This window comes from Thermobia domestica, chromosome 18, assembly GCF_964235325.1.
Source record: "Thermobia domestica chromosome 18, izTheDome1.hap1.1, whole genome shotgun sequence".
Classification (NCBI taxonomy): domain Eukaryota; kingdom Metazoa; phylum Arthropoda; class Insecta; order Zygentoma; family Lepismatidae; genus Thermobia; species Thermobia domestica.
The window spans coordinates 166,404,823-166,428,209 of record NC_137471.1 but is presented as its reverse complement, the minus strand read 5'-3'; the positions used below and the strand labels follow the sequence as shown (position 1 = coordinate 166,428,209).

The window sequence follows — 23,387 nt, the reverse complement described above, 5'->3', positions numbered from 1 at the left end:
GAAAAGAAGCCAACATAAGCAGGTGAAGTGACCAAGCTCACAGATTTTACTGTTAATTATATTTATGTATGGAGATAGGGGATGAATGGAGACTATGATAATTGTAGATAAATACAGGAGGATATAATTAAATGGTAATTTAGAACTGATTTTCACTTTATTTGTTAGAGGCTCAATAAATAATGATTAGGATTATTGATCTTTGATTTAAAGGATGCCGGTTATGAGAGGGATTACGTTTACCTGTATAGAGATACTTACAAGTTGCTTGTATGAACTAACAGGTGCAGTTCGTAAAAATGGAACTTGAACGGTCAAAATAATCGTTCATTTAATTTTTGAGACTGTTTTCTAAGGGAAACAGGAACGATTTCTATAAACTATACACACAGGGGACAAGAACTGATGCCACAGAGCAGTTTGTTATTTTTATTTCACTGGTGTGTCAGCCCTACGTAGACCTAATCCACCGCTCCAACGCCATCTATTGGCGACCGTCTAAACTACGTCCAACTTAGCGACGAACAAGTGGTTAGCACATTGCGTTGACTTACCTCCAACAGACGTATCACGAGCTTTCTGGGCCTAGTAGTTATTATATGATTACGACAATGCATCGGCCAGGTATCGAACCTGGGACTGCGGACCTGAGTCCAAGGCTCTAACCACTAGACTATGGAGCCTCTACTGTAACACGTCAAGTGTAATTTCCGAGCGTTCGGATTGCACGTAACTTTTGTTGAGCGTGTCCTCACTACCCGGAATGCCTTATATGTTTATATTTCGTTGTGTAAAATGAAATGAAATTTTTGAGTTTTACGTCCCACGGTTATGCCGGTTAGGCTAAAGGAGACGGTGAAGATGAGAGATGAGTGAAATGGTGGAATGAAGAAAGTGGGAGGAAACGGGAGAACCCCGAGAAAACCCACGCACACGGTGTTTTTTTTCGTTGTGTATTATGTCGTACTTTGTTACTGTTGATGTCTCCAATCCATATGTTAAGATACTTTCAATACAATGACAACAGATAATACTTGCTGAGTGAAGGAAATATAATCCAAATTGAATAGTCATCGTACACATTTCTGTAACATATTTTCTGGTCACATATAACAAGGAATAATTTCTCTTTTACAGGAAAACAGAGCATGGGAGCTTCGGGATCGATACTACAATAACATTTCTAATACATCGATTGAAAGTACAGGATTAACTTCAAAGGCCCAGAAAATAGTTGATAGTCCAGGGTTAACTTCAAAGGCCCAGAAAACAGTTGAAAGTTCAGGGTTAACTTCAAAGGCCCAGAAAACAGTTGCAAGTCTCGGGTTAACTTCAAAGGCCCAGAAAACAGTTGAAAGTCCAGGGTCAACCTCAAAGGCCCAGAAAACAGTTGAAAACCCAGGGTTAACTTCTAGGGTCCACAAAACAGTTGAAAGCTCAGGATTAACTTCAAAGACCCAGCAATCAGAGTGTTCCAGCACGGATGATGAACTTAGTTATCTGAAGCCACGGTTTACACAAAAATGGGAGTCACGGAGATTCCTGGCTTCTAGCTCTCCAACATTTGGAGAAAGCTGTAAACAAGAAGGTAAGTCTTCGGTTTTTATTGCACCTCCATTTTTACCATGAAGATTCTAACCAGTGTGTATATATGGCTTATAAAAAATGAAATGAAATATCTTTCAGTTTTACGTCTCACGGTTATGCCGGTGGCGGTGATGGTGAGAAATGTGTGAAATGAAGAATGTGGGAAGAAACGGGAGAACCCACGCGGTGCAAGCTGGGATCGAACCAGGGATCCCACGCACTAGAGGTGAACGCTTTACCACTGAGCCACCGCGTCTCCCATGTAAGACTTATCATCTATATATATTATTAAATGATTCGATGCACTGACATTTGTGATATACAGTTTTTCATTGGCATCATCTAGTTGTATGTGTATCATGTGGTATCATGTAATCTTTACAATTCGCAGGTTCAGAAACACAAAATTAATCTCGTCCTGTATTTAAGGCTATGCTAGGTAGAAGATACTTTAGATTGAGGATGCTTTGAGCGAGAAAGAGCTGATTGCTCTGCAACGCATTTCACACGTCCTAAAATGAGATCAACCGATGATTCTTGAGAAACTTTCTGTAACATTCCAAAGATGTGAAAGTCATAATGACATATCGGGACTCATGTGAGATAGGTGATTTTCTCGCAGCGAAAGTGACAAGTGTTGTTTTTGTGGCAGTCGTGACATAGCTCTGGCTGGCACTGTCATGCAGAAATAATAATGACTTTAGAGGTATTCCTGGCTACAGTTGCTTCATTGGCGTTGGGAAATGCAGACAGTGATTCAATTCGATCCCTTTCAGCAGAAAAGTTATATGAGATGTGGGCTCACATGAGCTTCCGCGGGAAATCGAACCCGGGCGAAAGCCACGTACACCAACCACTTAACTACCAGGGAACTTCAATCAGTGATGCGAAATTTAGTACAAATCCACAACCAGTCTGCGTTACGTATTTTTTTTTTACTTCAAAGTGAACAAAAAATGCCAGACAATATTTATTTATTTATCATTATTACCTATTACAGAGCTATTGCTCCCTTTACAAGAGCTATTACAGGTATTTTTTCTTGTAATGCTACGCACTAAAACTAATAAAGAACAGACATTACAAAAAAAAAAAAAAAAAAATGAAAAAAAAGAAAAAGAAAGAAAAACAGTAAGAAAAGGAACAAACATACACAAAAGAATGAAACAAAATCGTATATATACGAGGATCATTCAATAAGTAAAGAGACAAAGTCTATATTTTTAACACTAATCAATTTTTTTTTTTGTTTCAGGGGTGTTAGCTGGCAACCTTGGGATATGCTCTAATCTGCTGTTTCGTAATTTTATGTCAACATAACTTCAAAAATATCAATTCATCATGGCAAGTCCTCTAGAAGATTGCACCTTAGAAGAACAGCGCTCAGTCATTAGGTTTTTAGTCGCAGAAGGTGTAAAACCAAGTGAAATTTTTTCTCGAATGTTGAGACAGTACGGTAACAGTTGTATGAACCGTGCGAATGTGTACAAGTGGGTTGATCGGTTTAAAAGTGGCCGAACAAGTGTAGGTGATGAACCCCGATGTGGACGTCCAGTGGAAGTTTCTGGTTCTTCGTTGGAATCGAGGATTGACGGACTTATTCGTGATAACAGAAGAATTACTGTTGAAATGATAGCTGAGGAAGTTCAAGTAAGTGTTGGAACTGTTCACAATGTCATTAGGAACATTTTAAAGTACAGAAAAACGTGTGCCAGATGGGTTCCCAGACAGCTTACTGACGCTCATAAAGAATCAAGGCTTTCCATTTGTCAAGCCTTAACGCAACGAAGTTTGATTGAAGGAGATACTTTTTTTTTTTTTTTTTGAAAGAATAGTGACTTGCGACGAGGCCTGGATCCATCACTACGACCCTGAGACCAAAAGGCAGAGTATGGAGTGGAAACACACTAGCTCTCCAGTTCGCAAAAAAATTCAAGGTTCAACCTTCCGCTGGTAAAGTGCTGCTGACCATCTTTTGGGACTCACAGGGTCCAATCTATTGCGATTTCCTTGAAGATCAGCGAACTATCCATAGCCTATACTATTCTGAGATGCTAGAACACAAAGTTAAACCAGCTATCAGGAGCAAACGCCGTGGACTCTTGTCAAAAGGAGTAATTCTTTAGCACGATAACGCCCGCCCTCATACAGCCCAGCTGACCCGAGATAAGCTTCAAGAATTGGGTTGGGAGGTCTTACCTCATCCTGCCTACAGCCCAGACCTCGCCCCATCTGATTTTTACCTGTTTGGACCACTCAAAGACGCCCTACGTGGAAAAAGATTTGCTAACAATGAGGAAGTTAAGGCAGCGGTGCAAAGGTGGCTTCGGGGTAAATCGAAAGATTTCTTCGCCAAGGGAATTAGGAAGCTGCAAGAAAGATGGGAGAAATGCATAACTGTAAAGGGGGATTATATTGAAAAATAGCCTTAGTTTTGAAAGATTGAAATAAATCTTTATTGAGCTATAGCAATTTCTCTCTTTACTTATTGAATGCCCCTCGTACATATTAAAGACATTACACAGTAAAAAAGTAAATACATCGTTTTGTTATAAGTGTGTAATACATGAATATCGTGGCAGTAAATAGAAGATTATATGGGGCTACGGTCTATTACTTGTAACATGTGGTATTTGAAAAGGTATAATGTATAGAGTTCGCTGCAAATACCAACAACATTATACCAGCAGCTGTTAATACCTTAATTTATTTTGAAGCTATAAATATAAAACTTCCATTTTTAAACTTCCTCACAACTCTAGCTCTTGAACGAAGCAGTTTCACCCCATTTTCATCAGAACTTCGTATATCCTGCCTAGAGAGTTACCGCTGGAAAGGCGGAATTGCAGCGAAGTCCGAAAATTTGTTCCGCTTTAAAATAAACGTAATAAAAATAGATAAAAAAAAAGACTAGTATGTCTACATAATCTCTTAACAGTATTGTGTGTATATTTGTGGAAAATCTTTTCGTTGACTTTTTATGTACGAATAAAAGTAATCTTATTGAAAGAGGTCTTAAAGGACGTGTATTAGTAAAGTAGGGAAATTGGTTGCCTGACGATTTTTTTTTTTTCGTTTTAAAGATCATCTGGTTAAAATTTTAAAGAGAAAATAGCTATATTATGAATATTAATTAATTAGTATTATTTTTTAAAAGTGATAGAACTAAATGAAAATGTGCGTGAAATTTACTTAAACTGAGAAGTAACAGATAAAGTCGATTTCGGTATCGTCTGGTGGAACTGGCCATGAGCGTTGCACGTCTGTTTTTGAACGCCATTATATGAAACAAAGAAAGTAAAAAAAAAAAAAAAAAAAAAGCTGTACACGAATTTTTTATTATTATACATGTTTCATTTTTAGCAGTTTGTTTGTTAGGTTACCCTCTAATTATCACAGAGTCATGATTCGTACACTGTTGGAAACCTTATAGACCACAGATTCGAACGAGATAACATTCGTTCAATTCCCGCCGTATTCATAGGAGAAGAAATACAAAAATCATTAAAGAAAATATGGAAAAATTGACTTTGCGGGGCCCTGGCAAGCCTTGCAGTCACCCTTTGCTGACAAAATGATGCTAATGTGTAGGCCAAACATATAAAGGTTATTATTATGTAGGATACTACATTGCTTCACGTACCAATTTTTATGGGTGTACCACAAAGGGGGGAGGAATGGCTCCCCAAAACCTGATGAAAAAATAAAAAAACGAACTTCACCGTCCCTCCCTCGGCCGTGGTAAACCCTCATACATAAAATACATACTGGCGGAAAACTTCATCTCTCAGGTATACATTGATACCAAATCATTTTTCTAGCTTAATTAGGGGCTGAGCTATTGAGATTTAAAACCCCGACGCAGCAGTTGCGTCAATGTGCGTTTAAAAGTTTAACTTTGGTTACTGGACACAATTATGGATTTGTTTCGGTAGGATTCTTTACCGTTAAAGCCCATAATCATATTGCTTCTGTCGTTTTAAGAAGTTATAAGTTACGCGTATTCATAGATACAACTAAAATATCAGTCTAAATACGAGGGCCAACCGGAAAGTGGTACCCGTTTGTGCAATAAAGACACAGGAGTACATATTAACAAATATACACATTTTTATTGGAAAGAGCATACTTTACACTACTTCTCCACATAATCACCAAGCAAATTGAGGCATTTGTCATACCGTGTGACGAGTTTTTTTATTCCAGCGTCCGAAGGGGCCAAGTCCGGGCTATACGGTAAATGGTCGAAGGTTTCCCACTTGAATTGCTGCTGAAGTTGTGTCTTCGCAGCTGCATGGGACCTGGTATTGCCATGAAGGAGAATGACGCCTGTAGACAACAGACCTCGTCGTCGATTTTGTATTGTCCGTCGTAATTTCTTTAATTTTTTACAATACGCATTAGCATTAATTGTGTCTCCACGGGCCATAAAATCAATGAGCAGTACACCTCGTCGATCCCAGAATATGGTTGCCATGAGTTTCCTGGTGGACGGAACTGTCTTGAATTTTTTTGGTTTGGTTGGTGAATGAGCGTGATGCCACTCCATGGACTGTCGTTTACTCTCAGGTGATGCATAACAAACCCATGTTTCGTCCCCTGTAATGATGCGATTCAGGAGAGTCTCCTTCATCGGAATAACGTCCCAGAAACGTTAGTGCTGCAGCCATACGCTTGGTTTTGTGCTCATCTGTGAGCTTGCGAGGGACCCACCTTGCACAGATTTTTGAATAATGCAGATGCTCTTTGACAATTTCATGAACAATTGTTCGAGACATATTAGGAAACTGTTCCCAGAGTTCATCAATTGTGACGCGCCGATCGTTCCTCACGCATTCGTCTACTGACCTCAGCAGTTCGTCTGTAATGACAGATGGTCTCCCTGAACGCTCCTCGTCGTGTGTACTCCCCCTCTCCAGGTTGAAGTTGCGACACCAGCGCCGAACAGACGACTCGTCCATCACATTGTCTCCATATACCTCTAATTGGCGATGAATTTCACAAGGTCGAACGTTTCGTGCATCAAGAAATTTAATCACGGCCCTCACTTCACAACTGGCGGGGTTCTCAATTCGTTTAATCATTATAAACGAGCACAGACACAACACAGACACTGCTAGCGTCACGCAATCTCGCACAGAGCAGGCAGACAAGCCACTGACGCGGTCTGATCTTGCCCAGCGGCTCCCCGAGTCGTGAGCGTTTCATGCGGCGGTAAACGGGTACCACTTTCCGGATGGCTCTCGTAGTTAATGCTTTTGATGGGTCATTACGAAAGAGATGTGAAAGCAGGTTCACGAGTTCGATTGTCAGTTGCGAATTTGGCGGAAAATCAAGATAATAAAACCAATTTCAAGTGTTACGATGAGAAGAGGCGCCACATTTCAAATTTTAGAAGGAAATCCAGAAGATTTTTAGTGGGGGCAAGAACTATTTTACAATCAGCAGTGACAATATTCAATGATTTTCTGTACACCAACTGGAGCAGTAGTCCCCAAACTTACGAAGTTTCTGAGCTACCGTACCGTTTTAAATCCTACTGTGAGCTACCAACCAAAAAAACTATCAACTTTTTTTTTTTTTTTTTTTTTTTTTTTTTTTAATCGTACATTTGTTTATTGCCTATGAAGTTACATTTCTAGTAAATATGAAATCAATCTATTCAAGTTAGCAAATGTCTAATATACATACGAAAAACATAACGTGCAAAAACCAACGTGTATATAAGCAGCTGTGAGATGAAGCTGACAATGGCAATTGCGCGGGAGAAACAAGTAGTTGTTGTCAGCGCCCTCTGTCGTTAGCGTCCGTTAAGTGGAGGAGTCAAGGTTAGCCAGCCGGAGCGTTAACACGATCTATCAAAAATGTCCCCGCAGGATACTAGTACAGGGTGTCTATCGGTCACAAAAGTCATGAAAAAGTCACGAAATCAGAAAACGGTCATGAAAGTCAAGAAAAAGTCACGAAATTTATCTATTGTGTCACGAATTTTTTTTATCTGTACAAATATAAGCACAGACTGGAAAATTTTGTTCTATCAAATGTCAAAATTCACCACCAAAAATGTCTTTACGATGGACTTTAGACGCTACTGAATCGCAAGCAAAGTATTTTATCGCATGCTTGAAAATTCGGCCTAATTTGCACCCGAATTCGCTCTTGAGAATATTAGGAAATTTTATAGTTTGGTAAAGAAAAGGTCACGAAAAAGTCACGAAATTTCATTTTTGAATTTTAGTAGATACCCTGTAGTAGCTCGCGATATACGGTTTGGCGATCACTGAACTAGAGTATAATAGGCCACTCACAAACCCTACTGTTTCTACGTGCATCCGTGATGGTAGCTACAGCCCGGATAATCACGTAAATATTATTTATCTTTCTGGCTAAAATCAATGAAATATTTGTATAATCATTATGAGAAGAATTCTTTCATTGCTGGCATAATCACCGTCTCCGTTAGCCGAAACGACATAACCGTGGGACGTAAAACTCAAAGATTTCATTTTTACTTTCATTGCTGGCAGACTTTCTCTAAATTAGGGAACTTTCCATTTGCTATAGTTATTAACTAACATCTTCGTCTGATGTACGAGTTATTCGCTTTGAATACTGCGTAGTATGCATTTGTTCTTTCTCCACACTTCTCTTCCACCATATTAATACATCACTCCTTCCAGAATACATGTTATTTTCTTCTTCTTGACACTACAAGCTAAGCGGTTTTTCTATAGATCGTTTCGACTTGTATATTTTATTTACTTTCAGTAAATTACCGGATTCATCGCTCACATTTGTGTTTTACCAGTTCGACTAGTTGGAATAAATGGTGATGCATGGGAAGATAGTTTCAGCCTGCAAGCGATACGAAAGTAAACAAAATTCGTGTTGATTGGCTAGTCTTATTTGGAGAGTAATATATGAGTGAAAGCGAAAAGGATACGTTGAAAATCGATAGTAATAACTAAAAATTTGTACGAGTGGTAAAAAGCCGGTGCTCGTGGAGGGTTTTTGATTTTTAAAAAGTCCAACGAAATGCCATTAGACAGTTATTCTTTTTTTATTTGTTAGTTGTGATTACGTAGATAATGTGATATAATAATATATATATATATATATATATAAAAAAAAAACAGTTCATAAATAGCTTAGAAAATAGGGTAGTGGGGTCCGAGGAGCAACCTGTTTCCTTGAGATTATCTGGAACCTTTTTATGTGAATACAATAAGAAACGTGATTTAACTAGCACACTATTATCTGATCAGAATATCAAAGATAAATGTATCTCCCATGTCTCTGATTTAAATGATGTACACTGGACAACCAGGCAACAAGTTTGTACTCTTGGCAGCTAAGTCTTGTTTCTATGAGTCATAGTAGTTAGCAAAGAATACTGTGGCTTCCTATAGAGAACACCAAATTAATCTTCTACGTACGAGAATACATATATACTAATAGGCTAACAAAATGTACAGTGACTCCTGTAATTATAAAAAAAATATTACTAACTTGGTTCAGGGACCCCCTGTTCGTCAAGATGACATGTTACTGAAATAACTTGGGATTTCTAAGGTTATTTATCTCTAATATAATGTACATAGGTGGATCAAATAAGAACGAGCGTTGATTGGCTAAGCGTCGGAACGGGTAGGTGGGTGTGATTGAGCAGGTGCGGTCTGTAGGTTGAGCTGCGGAGAGTCAGAAAATAGAACAACCGGATTGTCGCATGCTTCATTTAGTAGCCCTCACGATGAGAAGAGTGTACCAGTGTCTGTAACGCAACACATAATTATCAAGTACCTCACCCAGGAAAACGTCAAACCGGCCGAAATTTACCGCAGATTGCAGGCCCAGTCCGGGAATGATACCCTTTCGTGGGCAGGAGTAAAGGTGTGGTGTAATGAATTCAAGGAAAGCTATGAACGTGTTGCAAATGAAGTTCACCCCCGTCGTCCTCACAACAATCTGACTAACAACATGGCACGTGTTCGTGAGTTTATCGAACGGGATCGACGCGTCACTTTGCGTCAAATTGCAGCAGAACTTACTGTGAGCTATAGAAATGTCCAATCAATCATCACAAAGCAGTTGGGCTTCCGCAAAATCACAGCTGGTGTTACGCAGACCCTCACACAGAGGTATTACGCAGCAGAAACTGGTGGCAATGTACTGGGAAACGCTTCAGCATCCATCTACAGCCCAGACGTATCTCCATGCGATTTTCACCTGTTTGGACCCCTCAAAAAGCACTTGGGGGCGAGCGATTTGTGATCAAGGATCAAGTGAAAAACTTCGTGCGCAACTGGTTGGCTACCCGCCCAGCTTCATTGCACGAGAACGGCATCAAAAACCTACTAAAACGTTGGGGAAAACGTGTCCAAAACGTAAAGGCAGAGACTATGTAGAAAAATAGGTTGTGGCAATGTCTCGGTTTCTTACAATATATAAATTTTGTTTCAACACAAGGCACATTTATGGTTGATCCTTCCTCGTAGGTCTTTCCTTCCTACTATTCCTAACTCTTCGTGATTGATTTTCCATTCTATACAACCATTTTTCTCTCAAGTTCTTTTCTCTCGTACTCTTCCTAACACTTGTTCATTAATTTTCCATACCATCCAACTAATTTTCTGTATCCTTCTTACCAATAACAGTTGGTAGCCTCGTAAAGCATCGGATGGAGTACCAAATGCATGTGTGCTCTCGCTACTTCCAAGTGCTTAGCATTTAGAAAGTATATGCTACTGTATTCTCATATTTATTGAGGGCCGCGGTGGCTCAGTGGTAGAGCGTTCACCTCTGGTGCTTGGGGTCCCGGGTTCGATCCCAGCCCCCGCCAAGTGAACTTTGTGGTGGGCAAACACCGTGTGCGTGGGTTTTCTCGGGGTTCTCTCGTTTCCTCCCACTTTCTTCATTCCACCATTTCATTCATTACTCATCATCACCGTCTCCTTTAGCCTAACCGGCGTAACCGTGGGACGTAAAACTCAAAGATTTCATTTCATTTCATTTCATATTTATTGATTTAAGTAAGTTTAAAAGGAAGGAAGTGAACTGCCACATGGCTACAGATAATCATTTAGAAGCGGTTCTATGAAAGTTCACATTCTTAAGAGTATAAATTATAGTTACTGATGTGTTTGTATATAGAGGGTGTCTCAAAAGTTCCTTGACATAGGGTAACTGTTATTATCGGAGTTGCAACAAAGTATAAGAGGGGAAACCGTTTCCAAATATCATGTTTTCAATCTAAAGTTAAGGAATTTTTAAAAGCGGACGAGTCGTTTGGGCTCTACACTCTTTATGTACCCAATGTTAAGTGAAAATGCAACGTTGCCATTTAACTGGACCCACAACACAAGTGAATGAACTTACTGTCTTTTACGCTAACGTGTCCATGGCCAGCTCCCATTTCAAACATGCCCTCATTCATCATACTCTTATAAAATTAACCACCTCCCAGTAAATGGCAACGTTGCATTTTCATTTAACATTGATCGCATAGAGTGTACAGCCCAAACGGCTCGTACCATTTAAAAAAATATCCTTCAGTTTAGACTGAAAACATCAATTTGGAGACTGGATTGTCTTACATTTTATTGTAACTCTGATAATAACAGGGTTTACTCTAGGTCAGGGGATTTTCGAGACACCCTGTATATATTTTAAAGGAGCTTAGTTTCCCGAAACTCCTTTACATACTCAGGACTCATAGCGAGTCACTTTTTTTTTTTTAAACTAAAAGTTAGTTTTTTTTTTTTTTCAAATTTGTCACTAAAAGTTACTTTCTTAGGAGATAAAGTGACTTTTTCGTGTGATTTATGTTTTGCATTGGCAGTTTTCTAAGAAAAATATTATAAAAATAAATGGAAAAAGGCAGAAATTTGTTACTCATTACTCTTCTGAAAGCTTCAGTACTTGCTGCCACATATGAAACAGTCAGCATTATAACTTCTTGCATCTGCTAAGTCTGCTTACCGTAACTACAAAGCATACTTAGAAAAGTTAAGAAAGGAGGAAGCTCAAAAAGAAGAATTAAAGAAGAAAAGATGAAACAAAACAACAAACAAAGAGAGAGGTAATGGAGAAATTGACAAAGGAAAAATGGGCATTCAGAACATGGAATCAATCCTGCAACAGAAAAGAAAAGAAGAGGATATGAAATGAAAAGCAGAAAATGAACTTTTGTTTTTGGCTTCTGAACGTCTGAAAACAGCTGTGAAGAGAAAGGATGTGACTGAAGTGTACTTTGCGTAAGGTATGATGGAGGGGTTGAATAAAGTAAGGAAAGATTTGCAAGATGAACAGAAACAGACCGATGACTTGCAGAAAATGATGGATAATAAAAAATCCTCCTTAATAACTCACTTATTTATAAAGAAAAACTAAGTTTATGTGAAAATATGAAAATCTGTTAGCATACGTTCTTGTTACTGCTTTTTATGTCATTTTGTGTGCAACTGCATTTTTAGTTAACATTTGTAATTTATTTTAAAAGTTCATAGTAAGGGTATAAACGTTATCCACATTATTTGCTTTGATCTTATTGTGTTAAAAGAGAATGACATATATTACCTGCTTACTTTTCACTGTATGCGAAATGTTAGTAGAAGCCATACCTATGTTACCAATCATATGGTATCAAGACAAAATTTTTAATGGTAATCTAGATGCTATGTATTAATTACATTACTTTTTAATTTTGTATTATTAGACATAATGAAAATATAGAAATTTGGCCTTACCCCATCCAGATTAAAGTTGAAATAGAAAACCGTGCAAAGTATGTAATTAATAATGAACCTCTAAACACAAGTAATCCAATTTTTTTTTTATTAGCTCACAAACTTAAGTAAAATAATTTTTAATCTTAACATGTTAAAATATTACAAATTTCAGCTATGATCCTATTTTGGTTAATAAAAAAAAGTAAAATTCAATTTATGCCCAAGTTTGGCATCAAGGTTTAAAGTTACTTTCTGATGAGATTTTGGTCACTTTTTCGTGTGCTTTTGGTCACTTTTCAACTATTTACAAGAAACCAGACTACTATGAGCCCTGCATACTGCATTTATTCTGTCTGTGTATGCGTCCGTCCGGGGGACAAAAAGCCTCATGTATTACTTGATGGATCATCACATTTAATCAGAATGTAGAGGGTGAAAACTAAGGAATCTTGTTTTTTGATGAAGGCAATATTTAAACTGGGAGGAGTAAAAAACCAATCATTTCGAATTTTTTTTACGTTGATCACTATAGAGCAACAGTTGGAGTAGATAGCAAGGACCGTTTTCTGCAATCGACTAAACGTCTCAAGAATATCTTTCAGCGCCGTCCCTAACTCTCTACTGAAACCGGAAGTGATGTAAATCCACTACAACTTCCGGTTTCAATATTGATCCACTCCACATAGAGCAGAAACTAAAATAGATAACGAGAAGTCTTTTTAAAGAGTTGACTTAGCGTTCTAAGGATTGGTACCATGTTCTCTTAAACCGTTACCCAAACCTCAGATAGCAAAAATTAACCACTTGCGATTTTAGCGTTGATCCGTATAGAGTACAAAAGGTAATTGATAATGAGAAGCCATTTTCTGCAGGCGATTAAGCGTTCCAAGAAAGCTTTCATCTCCAACTCCAATAACTCGAAATGATAAAAATCCACTAGAACGTTTGGTTTGAATATTAATTTACAAGTTAACATGCCATACAAACTTCCGGTTTCAGTATTAATTGAGAAGTTATCATGCCATAGACACTTCTGGTTTCAGTATTAATTGAGAAGTTATCATGCCATAGACACTTCTGGTTTCAGTATTAATTTACAAGTTATCATGCCATAGACACTTCAGGTTTCAGTATTACTTGAGAAGTTATCATGCCATAGACACTTCTGGTTTCAGTATTAATTGAGAAGTTATCATGCCATAGACACTTCTGGTTTCAGTATTAATTGAGAAGTTATCATGCCATAGACACTTCAGGTTTCAGTATTACTTGAGAAGTTATCATGCCATAGACACTTCTGGTTTCAGTATTAATTGAGAAGTTATCATGCCATAGACACTTCAGGTTTCAGTATTAATTTACAAGTTATCATGCCATAGACACTTCAGGTTTCAGTATTACTTGAGAAGTTATCATGCCATAGACACTTCAGGTTTCAGTATTACTTGAGAAGTTATCATGCCATAGACACTTCTGGTTTCAGTATTAATTGAGAAGTTATCATGCCATAGACACTTCTGGTTTCAGTATTAATTGAGAAGTTATCATGCCATAGACACTTCTGGTTTCAGTATTAATTGAGAAGTTATCATGCCATAGACACTTCTGGTTTCAGTATTAATTGAGAAGTTATCATGCCATAGACACTTCTGGTTTCAGTATTAATTGAGAAGTTATCATGCCATAGACACTTCTGGTTTCAGTATTAATTGAGAAGTTATCATGCCATAGACACTTCAGGTTTCAGTATTACTTGAGAAGTTATCATGCCATAGACACTTCTGGTTTCAGTATTAATTGAGAAGTTATCATGCCATAGACACTTCAGGTTTCAGTATTAATTGAGAAGTTATCATGCCATAGACACTTCTGGTTTCAGTATTAATTGAGAAGTTATCATGCCATAGACACTTCAGGTTTCAGTATTAATTGAGAAGTTATCATGCCATAGACACTTCAGGTTTCAGTATTAATTGAGAAGTTATCATGCCATAGACACTTCAGGTTTCAGTATTAATTGAGAAGTTATCATGCCATAGACACTTCAGGTTTCAGTATTAATTGAGAAGTTATGATGCCATAGACACTTCTGGTTTCAGTATTAATTGAGAAGTTATGCCATAAACACTTCTGGTTTCAGTATTAATTGAGAAGTTATCATGCCATACAAACTTTCAGTTTGAGTATTAATTGAGAAGTTATGATGCCATAGACACTTCTGGTTTCAGTATTAATTGAGAAGTTATCCCATCGAACAAGTACAACTCGTAAGTTACAACTTTTTAAATAGAATCATAGCACATACATGATATGGTTAAAAAATAAAAAGAGTGCTTTTGGTATTTTTGTAATTATTATTTTTTTGGTATTTTACTTGTATGGAAATATACAGTTTTAAGTTTTGTTACAAATTGTGTCATTGCTCGCAAGTTACAACTATTGAAATTTTGAAACTTTTTTTTATACAGAATTAACTTAGCACATACATGATATGTTTAAAAAATTAAAAGGGTGCTTATGATATTTTCGTAATTATTATTATTATTATTATTATTATTATTATTATTTGGTATTTTACATGCACGGAAACATACAGTTTTAAGTTTTGTTGCAAATTATGTCATTGATCGTAAGTTACAACTATGAAGCTTTTGAAACTTTTTTTTTTTTTTTTTTTTTTTTTTTTTTTTTTTTTATAGAATCATCTTAGCACATAGATGATATCGTTAAAAAATATTATTTTGCGCTAAGCAAACTTTTATTTTTACTTTTAAACACTACTTTAAGGGATCAAAAACATTCTTTCAGGTAAAAAAAAAAAAAGGAGGTTCATCAACTGCGCAACCAAACACAGCAGCCTCACTGCTGCATACATATATTTTGTAGACATATTTTGTCTTTACTTTCCACTGCCGTTTCGTAATATTTAGGTTTCCACCGCGTACGCTGATACACACGAAACATTTGGTTAGAGTTTCTTTTATAAGCCTAGGAAGAAGTAGTAGTGTTTTCTTTCGCCTTGGGTATCTTTGTTTTTATTTTCTGTTCATATTTTGTATATTTATTGGCAATACTACCTTTATGTCAGTAAAAAGTACAGGTTACCACACTAAGCTCTCTCTCTCTCTCTCTCTCTCTCTCTCTCCAGTTCCTTTAATTAAATCATATTGTGCTCTTCCGTTATTGCTAGGAATAGACAAAACCGAAACTGATTTCTGTGTTCACCGCTAATTATGCAAGACGAACGAAATTATATTTTCGGAAAACTTGATTTGAAGAAAACCAGCTTCTAAAGTAAACTACCCTTTCTGGACTTTTCCATTAGGAATCACACCATGTATTATACTTATAACGAAATATTTATAACACACAAAGAGTGGAAAAGCAACTGACTGGACGGGACTCGAACCTGGAACCTGCGGTATTCCATGCCGGTGCGTTGACTACTAGGTATATGGACTTAGGATTGTCCAATCACAGCAACGGTCTGTGGTACAACCCATGTTGTCCGAGGAAACGGTCTAAACGAGCCAAACGGTTCAAACTAGTCTAAGGTATCAAACGGTCCTATCAGTTCGTCATATTTCATACGGGTAAAAATGCAATATCAATCAAACGGGAGATCGAACCAGAATCGCTTCCATTTTCCGAGCACTAATTCTTACTAAAGTACATAACGGTGGACTGTAGGTGACTACATAGGGTGAGGAAGGTGATTTGTGACAAAGATATTCCCTCTCTTTGTGAATTTCGCTACTTCTTTCCTTTATTTAAGTAAAAGAATCTTATAAATTGCTGACGAATGTTTTGGATTTTCCGTTTAATTAGACGGCTCTGGCTTCTGTATTTTCTTGACATTGTGTTAATCTATATGTTGTCTTCTTTTCGGCGCTTCAAACTATAAATACACATGATTTGGACAAGGGCCGCGGTGACTCAGTTGTAGAGCGTTCACTTCTGGTGCATGGGGTCCTTGGTTCGATCCCTTCTCGCACCAAGTGAGCTTTGTGGCGGAAAAACACCGTGTGCGTAGGTTTTCTTGGGGTTCTCCCGTTTCCTCTCACTCTTCATTCCACCATTTCATTCCTTTCTCGTCATGATGTGATAATCCTTTTGTGCATTAGTTTTGTGAGCCCAGTGTCAGCAAGTTTAATCATTTTATTTTAAAGACTGCTATTTCTTAGTGAATAGCGAAATTGTTTGTTGTGTATTCTTGTAACACGTCTATCAGCGGTAATGCAGAGGACAACGTCCGACGATCTTGGCTGTCGCTAGCAATCGGCAGCCAGTTCAGGTCCTACCAGTAGTTACGTCATCATGGTAGGATGGACTAACGTGAGAGCGAGTAGCTAAGAGAGAGAGGGTTGGGTGATGCAATCTCATTGTGGGCGCCAAAGCCACAACAAAAAGAACAGCTATGTAGTTGGTGAAAAAGAACAGAATAATTTTTAAGTATCTTCAAATAATTGTCAATCGTACATGATATACAATACTTATTTTGTTACCTGTTCATCTAAGACTGTAAGTATGTAATTAGAAAATAGAGCATTCCTTTTATGAATGTATTGTGTGTTACTCTGACCAGAAATTGGGGGGGCGCGGTGGCTCAGTGGTAGAGCGTTCACCTCTGGTGCTTGGGGTCCCGGGTTCGATCCCAGCCCCCGCCAAGTGAACTTTGTGGTGGACAGACACCGTGCTCGTGGGTTTTCTCGGGGTTCTCCCGTTTCCTCCCACTTTCTTCATTCCACCGTTTCACTCATCTCTCATAATCACCGTCTCCTTTAGCCTAACCGGCATAACCGTGGGACGTAAAACTTAAAGATTTCATTTCATTTCATTTTTTCTGACCAGAAATCGTTGTCTCGTGTAATTTCATACGACCTGCACATGGTAATTCACATTTTATGTCATTGTAGTATATTTCAGCCCGAAATGATGCCGAAGATGTTTCCATATTGTTCTTCAAAGTTACTGTTTGAATTTTTGCGTATGTCTTGTTAGCGGTGAAAGGAGTTATTAGAAGAGTGATAACTTGTTTCTTCGTTAACGATCGAGCAAAATATACAAGCAGTGGCTACAAACAGTAATCATCATAATCACCGTCTCCTTTAGTCTAGCCGACATAATCATGGGACGTAAAACTTAAATATTTCATTTCATTTTTACATGATTTGGACAACGTGTAGTTAGTTTATATTATTTTCAATACATAAATATTCCTGCCTTAATGACATGCTTCTGAATATTATCAGTTTTACGTGCATTTACTTTTTTTTTTTCCTATAACAGGTGCAACTGCAGCAGTACGTCTTCCCCAGAGGCCTTTGGGTAAGGATGAAATGGGGAGCACTGAGGATGCTGAAATATCCATGAGCAGTACAGCTTCTTCCGAAGTTCCAGCCTATTTAAGTTCGAATTTCCGTCATGCAATGAATGTGAACAGTAAAATTGAAACAAATAGACAAGTTGCTAACGGAGGTAACGTTGAAATGAGTGCCTTTACAGTCAGCTCTAGTAGTGCAAGTGACAGAAGATCTGAACGCAAATCAAATGAATTCAGCAGTGATAGCTGTAAAAGAGTTACACAAAGTGTACCGGTTGTTCCTAATGAAAAGTCTTCATCATCTGTAGAAGCAGATCGATCGTCATCATCATCACCGATGTCTGCCACCTTGAGTTCTAGTGAAGCTCCCTTTATGAGCAAGTCATTGTCGTTTGGATGTAGAGATTTATATGAATACACGCATAAGTTCTTGTCAGAAAATGGATTTACAAAGAACAAACGAGAGGCTCGTAGCTTTGCTTTTAAGTTCGTTACTAGTCTTAGCAAAAGTATTGGCGTGCGTATAGAATTAGAGGGAAGCAGCTCAAAACTGAATGACAATCAAGAGGAGAGGAATAGCAATGAAATTAGAAATAATACAAAATCGATGGATGTTAGTTGCCAAACCCTGACAACCGGAGAAGTGTTGTGTCTTAATATGTATCACCAGGAGGATTGCAGTAAGCAAAGAATTTTATACCCAAGGCCGAATATTTCTCAACATCAGCCTATCGCTATGGAAAACGCACTTGCTGAAATGCAAAGAAATGTTGTACATTCATCAGCTCACAACAGGGACAACAATATTTGCACAAATAATAATGAATCTGTTCCCTGTAAAGCGTCTATCAAATCTTCTGAGTTATTCCGAAGACTCGAGTATAAATAACAAAGATCTTAGCCGTGGTGCAGGGCGTAGCAAAATTCCTATGGCAGGACTTGACTTGGGGCTGGTTTTGACTTGAGCATAAGCACAAATGACTTTTAGTAGAAGCAGTGAAGACACTGTAAAACAAAGTCATATTTAATCTAATCATATGTCTGCCGATGAAGAAAAAATGACTAGTGAGTCAGCCACGCTTCCGTTTTAATGCATTAGAATGCTGATTCATTCCATCCTGACACTAGAGTACGTTTGTTTTATCTTGGCACACTTCCCGCCAGTGCACTTGGTTGGCCTTTAAAATATTTTCTAATAGCATTCACGTGAATGTTTTAATCTAATAGACGTCTTATTGGCTTTGTCGTGTAGGTGACGTTAGTTGTCACCCAGCCGATCAAATGAGGTCATTGCTATTTGGCGGGTATTTGAAATGTTTAGTTGCCACACGCAAACAAGTCTGTTACAGTGATTTGTGCGTGGTGTGGCGTTTTGCTGTTGTATTGTAAGTGCCAACTTCACCGTGCCGTGGAAACAATGCGTTGCAGATATATCCATGCTTTAAGCGGAAAGCGTGCTAAGAAAAAAAAGTACCTTAGAGAAGTGTAAGGATTGCCAAAATGAGCCATATACTGTGTTGACCTAGCGACATGTGACAGTAACAGAAATACAAGATTTGTTCTTTCTTCAGCAGCAGTAATGTTCCTTCAAAATCAATAGTTGCTACAAAAGGAAATGGAAATCTGGAATAATCTGGTTAGTAAAGATATACCAATTGAATAGCATTTTCTACCTTTCCAATTGAATACTATTGGTTGCTCAGAGTGAAATTATTCTCAATAGCTCTACACAGTGTCCGCTATAGCTGTTGGTCTTTGTGTTGTATATAGTATCAATGCTTATTTTCATTGTGACAACCGCTGCTCAAAAAGGAAACCGATTAATTAACATAAACATGTAGGATTATTTTTTTGTTTGTCCAGTATCAATACCCAAAGATTTCAATAGGAATTCTGAAATGCCCTGCACTTAAGCTATATATATATAAGGGATGCAACTTTTCTTTTGTTCATATCCTTAAATAAGCTTTATAAGTAATGGTTTCGAGTGGGTTGTATATATATCATGTGCCAAACTGATATAGATTTCATTAGCTATATTCAAGGTACTCCATCATATTGTTGATTTGATCAAAGCGTGGTGACATTGTTGATAGTTTAAGTCACCCCATTTTGAGCAAAAAGTAATTCTAATTGCCACTAGTTTATCTGTAAGATGGCTATGATTGCTCAAGGGCTCAGTATGGAGTTAATTGTCTTACTTCTTTTGAGACAGACCAACCAGACTTAAAGCACTCAATTCAAAAAGCCAGCAGTTGTCAGTATACTCGAAATTATTGCGCAAACTTTTTTTTTTTTTTTTTTTTTGTGTGTGTCAGCGGCAGGTATAAATATAACAGTTATTTTAGGAAGTAACTTACGGGAGATTCTTTAAAATTTAAGAAGAATATTGGAATCTTAAGCAGTCTCTATTTTCCTTTTGTTATAGCTGGACGTCTTCCTTTTTCATTAGTCTATAAGCTGATTTTGGTTAATGAAATGTAATGCAAAGGGTACCCAGATGGTAGATTCCAAACAAATAATAAATACAACATAAAATAGGGAAATCTAACCTCTTGAGATTGGTAAATGTTATAAAATCGTTAAGTTGCTGGTGTGTATACATTTTTAAGACCTAATATTTATTTATATAGTTCGTTAATATTGCTTGATATATGAGATGAACCGTGAACATAAGTATGCACATGTTTTTCAACGTTTATATCTCTAGTATAGATATCTTACAGTGAAATGTAACTTACCATACGGAAAAATAATGGGTGTAATATTTGGGAAATATTTTATTTGCTTCATGATTCTTTGAGAAAGTCTGTAAATCACAACTGATATCTGTTAGATGGGCGTGGTTTAAGAAGTGTGAACAAAGGAACAACTGATTTCGTAAGAACAGGTTTGTTTTGGCTTCCTGGGTCAATATTACGAAAACATTAGTTATATATACACTACCGCTCAAAAGTTTTCGAGCACCCCGGATTTTTGTAAGGATCTACTGTGTTCGTATTATTTTTGCACGAGAACTTTACCGCCCTGCATCAGATGTACTTCTGCCTAAGGCATAGAATTTGACGACAGTTGAATCGAGGTTTGAGAGGTAGTGCAGATGATATATCGAATTATAATTCTTAAAATAAGCCAGAAAACGATATTTCATATAGATATTACATAGAATAAACAAAACTGTGCAAGGCGAGGCAACAAATTAGTTTTGTTAAACGATGAAGATACAGTGAGGAATTGCACTGACAGAAACTTCAAAGAAAAATCAGTTTTCCGAATTTTGCAGTTCTCTATTCGTTATAGATATGTTGGCTTTAAAGAAAAGCTGTAATCGCCATTCTTTGAAAAATGTTTAGACGGTCAATATACATCTTTCTCTGCTCAATTGTCACTCAATGGAATCGTATATGTAATGCTCATCGTTACTATTTCAACGAGCAACAACTGAGCAAACGAAACCGTCGTAAGACTTCCCGGCGTTTTAAACGTTAGCATATCAACAAGCTATAAAGAACTGCAGAATTTGAAAAGCTACTTCAAAATTTTTGTCACTACATTGATCCTTTATGTCTACACTTTCCAAACAAAACAAATATCTTGCCTGACCTTTCACACTTTTGTTTATTCTGTGTAATATCTATATGAAATATCGATTTCTGGCTTCAGTTTTAAGAATTATAATTTGACACATCATCTGTAGTACCTCTCAGACGTCGATTCAACTGTCGTCAAATTCGATGTCATAGGCAGGAGTACCTCTCATGCTGGGCGGTAAAATTCTCGTGCCAAAATAATAGAATCACAGTAGATGCTTAAAAAATCCAGTGTTCGGAAAGTTTTGAGCAAAAGTATATATATATATATTTCGTAGATTTAATGTTAAATCTCTTTGTGTTACGTACATTTGTTTGCCTTGTTCCGATATTTAATTAAAATTATAATATAATGACTGCCCTTATAATTTTGTTTTGTGAGAAGATAGTTTCAAATTCTTTTTTCCTTCATACGCATGTCAAATGGCGTAAAAATACATGTGATATTTCTAACCAAAAATACAATTTAACTTATTGTGCAAGTATTTTGGAATAGTCTCTCGCAATAGATTGTGCAATATATTTGATTACGTAAATATATATATATATGTATATAAGGTTCAGCAAAGCCTGGAATTAATGGCAAATTAAAAGACGAAAAAGAGATTTATAAACGTAAATAAAGAGGTATTAAAACATTTTAAAACTAGAATACAATCGATATTACAACTAAGTAAATAATTCAGGTACTAATTAACTAACTAACTCTATGGAACCCGGAGGTTCAATGCCGCGTTCACAAAAGCTCTCCACTGACTTCTGTCCTTAGCTAACTGCATCCAGTATCTACTTTGTATTCCAATCTCTGCGAGATCCATCTTAATATTGTCCTCCCATCTGCGCCTAGGTCTTGCGAATGGTCGTTTTCCGATTGGTCTTCCAGTCAAGACTTTGAAAGCGTTTCTACTTTCTTCCATTCTAGCTACATGACCTGCCCACCTAAGCCTCCTAGACTTGACGACCCTAACAATGTTGGGTAAACCATATAAATTATGTAGTTCCTCGTTATGAAGTTTCCGCCATTCCCCATTCCCGTTCCTCTTACGTCGGAATATTCGTCTCAGGATCTTGTTCTCAAATACTTTCAGTCTATGTTCTTCCCTCAGAGTAAGTGACCATGTTTCGCAGCCATACAGAACAACAGGCATGATTATCGTTTTGTATATTTTAAGCTTCAAATTCCTCGACAGAATTCGCGACGACAAGAGATTTTGAACCGAATAGTAACACGAATTCCCTGCTTTTAGTCGACATTTAATTTCTCCGTGAATATGATTTTCCTCTGATCCTAGATATTTGAAACTATCCACTTTATCAAAAGTATTAACGCATCCATAATTTGCTGTATTACGGTCCCGACGCACTTCCATGTATTTAGTTTTCTCTGCATTCTTTCATAATTCAGGTACTATGAAATAAGATATATTAAATTTTGCACTATATGAAGATCGGATAAATGTCCACGTCAAACCACGAAATGGGACTATAGTTGTCTTCACTGGATATTTCTTTGAGGAAGGATTCGAGAAGTTGGTCACCCGCTTTGAGAGGAGTTTGAACATTGGTGGACACTATGTCAAAAAATAGTTTAAGGTGTGATCTTTCATGTAAAAATGAATTTGTCTTGAACAATCCTGTTTTAGTCTTTTTTTTTTTTTTTTTTGTTTGTTTCAAAACGGTACTTACTTTCCGGACATGCCTCGTATTAGTTTTTTTATTTTCACTTCAAGGTAGTCAATTTACCTTTTTCTTTTGTGAATTAGTGAAGTTTTTGAAATTTTCAAGTGAAAGTCTGTTCTCTGTCAGAGAGAATGTGAAAACGACCTTTCTACATTTATACTGAATAAAGACTTAATAAATGAAATATACTTTTTCTTAGCTTTTCGAATATAATTTTATTTGTATACGCTCAAGTTACACACCACTAATTGTGTAGCTACAAATAAGATTACATCTCACGAAGAACAAGTGACGTTCAACTATGTTCAAACAACACGAACAGTCTTTCCTTTTTGTTTTCAATCTACTAACCCAAAGCAAGTTACTGTACTGATCTATTTTCAAACTTTATTAATAATTCGCCCTTAAGCCTTAATAGCGAAAACAAGCAACTTCCGAAGGAATTATTTCAACATCAATACTACCAATAATTGCTCTAAC

At 37.1% G+C, this 23,387-nt stretch overlaps 1 protein-coding gene across 2 annotated transcripts in view; it reads left to right on the top strand.

Moving 5' to 3' along the window:
• The window catches only part of LOC145675655 (uncharacterized), a 56,685-nt gene extending 35,576 nt beyond the window's left edge, over window positions 1–21,109 (top strand). For both annotated transcript variants that reach the window (XM_081746222.1, XM_081746223.1), the window contains 2 exons: window positions 1,138–1,588; window positions 17,604–21,109. In XM_081746222.1, the coding sequence (XP_081602348.1) occupies window positions 1,138–1,588; window positions 17,604–18,526 (1,374 nt within the window). In that variant the 3' untranslated portion in view covers window positions 18,527–21,109. The remainder of the gene's footprint in view (window positions 1–1,137; window positions 1,589–17,603) is intronic.
• Window positions 21,110–23,387: the final 2,278 nt, after the last annotated feature.